The 5,980-nt window shown below is 38.5% G+C and overlaps 1 protein-coding gene across 1 annotated transcript; it reads right to left on the bottom strand.

Annotated features, from left to right (window-relative positions):
- Window positions 1-4,779: 4,779 nt before the first annotated feature.
- LOC131503183 (olfactory receptor 13H1-like) lies at window positions 4,780-5,706 on the bottom strand. Its single transcript, XM_058714708.1, has one exon. The coding sequence runs from the start codon at window positions 5,704-5,706 to the stop codon at window positions 4,780-4,782; it is 927 nt and encodes a 308-aa protein (XP_058570691.1).
- Between the last annotated feature and the right edge of the window lie 274 nt (window positions 5,707-5,980).

The following is a 5,980-nucleotide window of genomic DNA, read 5'->3' as shown; positions in this document are numbered from 1 at the left end:
CATCCTTTTCAGCTTTCACCTGTTTAGTAAAACTTAGAAACTACATTTCCCACACTTCCTTGACAGTAACGTTCAGTTTGGGATTTCATCCACAAAAGGTACTACTCACAGGATCTTGACAAGCCTAAGACACCACCGTTGGTCCTCCTGACATTGCATTTAGGTGTGTAGACTTTGCCAAACAAAGATTTAGGTGGCTCCTGAGCATTCTTCTGTGCCACATCTGCTTTGGTGTCATTTGTAGCAGTTTCCTCATTGCTACTAAAACTTCCCAAGACTTTTACAACTGTCTGAAGTTGTTGGCAATGCTCCTTTAACAATGTCCCTTCTCACAGCCCTTCCAAAGGCTTTGTAGGTCTCTAATTCTCTTTATTAAATCCCTCCCTGTCTGAAATAACTGGAGTGGTTTCTGCCTACATGAACAAATACGGAACACTACAGGCAGGTCTTACTATTAGCCCACTTAGATAAAGGGATTGAAGCACGAAAAGTGATTTGAACGAAGAAGTGGCAGAATGTAGATTTGAATCCAACAAGTTTGGCTCCAGGGCCTGTGCTCTGAGTAGTTCTATTCTGTTGCCTTTCCTCAACTGAAATCCCAAATCCTATGAATGGGACATGGTATCTTTTTCTTCAATCCCCATTGGAAAAATATTATTTGGAGCCCATTTTTTCAGCGTGTAAACTTTCTCCTCAATTTCTGGCAGAACTACCTTGGTTTCAAACCAATCTTTATTTCCAGGCTGCCTGAGATGTGGGGTGCACAGTGGAATGTTTTTCGCAGTGCCTATGATTGATCAAGTGAAGAAGCGAGATTCAACCTTAGGAGTTTTTAACAATCCAGAATTGATTTCATTTCATAACATCCTCATAGAGTTCATTTTGTGTTTAAAATGAATTAACATCTAGTCCAAAAAAAAAATTAAAAAAAAAAAAATAAAAATAAAATGAATTAATATCAATGTTGAATTGGATGGCCTTTGGGGTTTAGATGCCTAGAAACAGAATGTTAGTGCTGGAAGGGCCGTAGTTATGTGAACTAGCTGCTATGTGTGCCTACTTTTTCAGTCAAAGCTAACATTTAAAGTCAGGCAGATAGATCTATATATATTGATCTGGAGGAATGTCCATGATATATTGCCAAGTGGAAAAAGCAAGTTGCAAAGTAAATTGATAATATGATTCCATTTTTTTAAGACAAGAAAGAAAATCTATATAAAATAACACCTAGATGCAGAATGTTAGAACTAGAAAGGTCTTTGGGTAACAAAACACAACCTTCCTATTATAAATTAGCAAATTTGAGGGCCAGAGAGTGGTATAACTAAGGTCACACAGCTAGTTAGTAGCAGAATCAATTCCACACCCCGTGTCTCCAGATTCCACTATGTCCATCTGTAGGCTGTGCCCTACCAGCAAATCAATAAAGAGACCAAGCACCTAGTGACAGAGCTACCATTTTGTGGTAGGGGAACCATTAGTGAAAATATGCTTCTCATTTTAAGCTAAAAACTTACCTGTGATAGAGAGTGGAGTATTTCTCCCCCATAAGCCGGAGTCATTAAAATTAGTACTTTTTTCTGGTGGGAAAGTGTCCTTTTTATTTTTTACTATTTATTTATTTATTTATTTATTTATTTATTTAATTTTTTAAAAAAATTTTTAAAAAATTTACATCCAAATTAGTTAGCATATAGTGAAGCAATGATTTCAGGAGTAGACTCCTTAGTTCCCCTTACCCATTTAGCCCATCCCCCTCCCACAACCCCTCCTATAACCCTCAGTTTGTTCTCTATATTTATGAGCCTCTTCTGTTTTGTCCCCCTCCCTGTTTTTATATTATTTTTGTTTCCCTTCCCTTATGTTCATCTGTTTTGTCTCTTCAAGTCCTCATATGAGTGAAGTCATATGATTTTTGTCTTTCTCTGACTAATTTCACTTAGCATAATACCCTCCAGTTCCATCCATGACACGTGGTGATGGATGGTGGCTACACTTGTGAACATAGCTTAACCTGTAGGGATGTTGAATACTTCCTATGTTGTACACTTGAAATTAATGTAACACTGTGTGTCAACTGTACTCAAAGTGTAGCCACCATCCATCACCATGTGTCACTATTGTATCATTGACTATATTCCCTATGCCGTGCCTTTCATTCCTGTGACTTATTCATTCCATAACTGGAAGTGTGTATCTCCTACTCTCCTTCATGCATTTTGCCCATCCTCTCCCTTTCCTCTGGAAACCATCACTTTGCTTTACTTATTTATTTGTTGTTCTCTATATTTATAAATATGACTCTGCTTTTTGTTTCTTTATGCATAAAATGAGTACTCTTAACATGCCTCCTAGTTTCTGAATTTCTCTCTCCCTGAGTGCTTTACTTTGTTTCTCCAAAAATCTTATTGATTCCACCAATTTAACTATTTCACAATGTTAATTTGAAATGTTTACTTTAATTGTAAGATACATTTTGCATAAAGTATGAAATGTGCCCTAGCACCTAGTACAGTGTCTAGTTGAAAGTAGAAAGTTAATATTTGTTGAATGAACAAAGATTGGGATCACTTGTTTTTTTCCTAAATATATATTTTTAAAGGTTTATTTATTTTTGAGAGGTGTGAGGGGCAGAGAGTGGGGGAGAGAGAGAATCCCAAGCAGGCTCTGCACTGTCAGTGGAGAGCCCTACACGGGGCTCGATCTCATGAACTGTAAGATCATGACCTGAGATAAAATCAAGAGTTGGATGCTTAACTGACTGAGCTACCCAAGTGCCCCCTAATTATTTTAGTCTTGATATTAAAACATGGTTTCAGTGGCTAAGAATACCATACACATTTAAAAATATACAATGGATGGAATTTGAATAAATGTAGCATTTATTTGAAAGTTAGTCTATGTTGATAAATTGTTTATTCAGTCTGTTTTCCTCTGCATTTAAGTGAGTACATGTGTGACACAGGTCCTGTGTATGTCTGGTACTCTCTTAGCAGCACCTTCCAGTGTCACATCAACTCCCAGCCCAAAGTAGAGTGAGACCAGTAAACAGGGTATCTGGGTCTTAGGCCTAAATCTGCTTCCAGCAAGTTTCATGATCCTGGGAAATTTACATACTGTTCGCTGAGCCTCTGAACTCATCTAAAACTGACAGATCAGTAGTAGATCGTTGTTTGCTGAAACTTTTTCTTTTATTTTTAGAATTCCATTTTCAAATGAAATTGTTCACAGAAAGCTTCACCTCCATTGATGGGTTCCAGGCATACAACTGAATGCATAGGAGTACGAGATCTAAAGTTTAAAAGCTACCGCATTACATCCATCAACAAGGAATGGATTTTTTTTAATGTGCCAAGTGTGTGCAATGAAATATTATTCAGCAATAAAAAAGAATGAGCTGATGATATAAGAAACAATGTGGCTTAATCTCAAAAGCATGCGCAGTAAGAAAAGCCATACACAAAAAAGTACATACACATATGATTCCAGGTATTGTCAATTCTGGAAAATCAAAACTACCATATAGTTAAATAAATCAGATCAGGGGTTGTCAGGGCTTGGGGCAGAGGGTAGGGTAGTCTACAAAAAGGCACAAGGAAACTTTTGGAAGCAATGGAATTGTGTGCTGATTCAGTGGGCATCTGTCAAAATTCATAAAATTACATACTGTAATTGGGTAAAGTTTATTGCACACAAATGATGCCACCATAAAGCTGATTAAAATCACTTCACTATATAATCTCTAAGGTCCTCTACAGTGAATAGGATCTGAAATTAACCATACCTAGATTTAAATATTGGCACTGCTTTTTGCTGGCTCTGTCACCATGGGCAAATCACTTAGCCTCTAAAAGTCTCGGTGTCCTCATCTCTAATATGGATGGATAATAGCATTACTTCAATGAATTGTTGTGAGAATTCTATGTGACAATGGATGTAGAGAGCTTAGCTCAGTGTCTGGTAAATAGTAAGAGCTCAATAAATGTTAGTTGCATTTGTAATTCTAGAATTCCAAATAGTTTTCTAGACAATATTGACAAAGTTCAGAGGTGGTATATATGGGATCTAAATTCTAATTTTGATTCCACTACCAATTGTGTATGACTTTATACAAGTCTCAACTCCTCCTCTGGGCCTCTGTTTTCTCCTCATTAACAGAGGGGAATTATGGATTCTTTCTTAACAATTTCATAGAATTATATTAGGAATAGAAAATAAAATAATAGATTTGAAAGAAGTGTGAAAAAGAACAAGAAAAGAGAAAAACCACTCCACACAAATGTAGGAAATGGCTATGATACAATTCTCTCATGATTCTGAGGTTAAGCAGAGCAAGAAAATTGTGCTTGCACAACAGGGCTTACCCTCAGTCAAGTTGTAAAGTTTCTGACATTTGTCTTCTGGTCTTTTGTGACACCGTTCTTTGTCCTGTTTTCCAACTTCAGTTATGTCTTGCTTCCTGCTAACAGTCATAGGAGATTCTCTTGCTACTTATGTCTCTGCTGTTAGTGAGGAAATGATTCTGATAAGCTGATTTACCTAACGTTAAGTGACCTAACTGGTGACCACTAACATGTTATATGTAAAGAAAGAGTAAAAATAATGCCTCTAGTGAACATTCAAGTCCTGGTAGGGATAATGTTTTGGGGCGGGAGGACGTCCTGAAGCTTCTCAAGTGATAACCACCGGCTCTACCTAGGGGAAAGTCAGACCCTTTAAACAATTTTCACCATCAGTGAGGATGTAAACTTATTTCAGAAGTTTAGGAACAAAGAAGGCTCATGTCCTTTTTGCCACAATTTTCCTCATTGCCCCTTTAACATCCTTGTTCCTCAAGCTATATATTAGGGGGTTCAGCATGGGTGTCAGAGCCCCATAAAGCACTGAAATAAACTTGTTCTGGTCAGGGGATGACTTGGACTGAGGTTTCATATACATGGAGATGGCTGCCCCATAGAAGATTATCACCACAGTCAAATGAGAACCACAGGTGGAAAAGGCCTTGAGCCTACCCCGGACTGAGCGAATCCTTAGGACAGTAGTGGCAATTCGGATATAGGAGAGAAGAACAAATCCAAAGGGTAGGAGCAGGGTGAAGATACCTGTGGTGAGGATCATAAGCTCACTGAGGCTGGTATCAGAACAGGCCAGCTCAAGGAGGGAAAGAATCTCACAGACAAAATGGTTGATGACATTAGCTCCACAGAAGTGAAGTGGCAGGGATATGATGAGCATAGCAGTGAGCACAAATGATGCCCCCCATGAGGTAGCCACCAGCCAGACACACACTGGGCCATTCATGATCATGGAATAGCGCAGGGGATTGCTGATGGCAATCATACGATCATAGGCCATGACAGCCAATAGGAGGCACTCTGCTGTGGCCAAGACCAAGGAGACACTCATTTGGGTCAAACATCGTCGGTAAGAGAGGTAGGGATGGGTATAGAAACAATGCACCAAGGCCTGGGGCATGGAATTGGTTCCATAGCAAAGGTCTAAGAAAGACAGATTAGTAAGGAAGAAGTACATTGGAGTGTGCAGGTGGGGGTCAATGTAGATAAGAAAGATGATAAGTCCATTCCCAAACAATGTGCTGAAGTATGTTATCAGCACCAATGTGAAAAATGTGACTTTCCACTCAGGATAGTTAGAGATTCCAATAAGAAGAAACTCAAAAACCGCTGTAGCATTATCCATGGCCATTCTTCCTGTTGGCCATTCAGTGGATGAGTGCCAATGCAGTTGCTTAATTTTACCTAAAAGAATGAGAATAAAGATGGAGGGATGGTGTGAGAAAAGCGGAAGTAATTAAAGTGAAAAGGATCATTTTCTGTCCTTTTCAAAAGGTAAGGAATACAAACGGGATATCTATAATGAGAACAGAGGCAAAGCTAGAAATTTCCTCCTTCCCTTGGAAAACAGCAAATTCCCCATCCTTTTGAAAATAGTTATATGAACAGTTCTCCATCCCTCTTCC

This window comes from Neofelis nebulosa, chromosome X (assembly GCF_028018385.1).
Source record: "Neofelis nebulosa isolate mNeoNeb1 chromosome X, mNeoNeb1.pri, whole genome shotgun sequence".
Taxonomy (NCBI): domain Eukaryota; kingdom Metazoa; phylum Chordata; class Mammalia; order Carnivora; family Felidae; genus Neofelis; species Neofelis nebulosa.
This window is presented reverse-complemented; position numbering and strand designations above follow the sequence as displayed.

What these genes read in the sequence shown, in the direction of transcription:
- LOC131503183 (XM_058714708.1), bottom strand. Translation starts at nt 5,706, where the DNA reads ATGGCCATGGATAATGCTACAGCGGTTTTTGAGTTTCTTCTTATTGGA.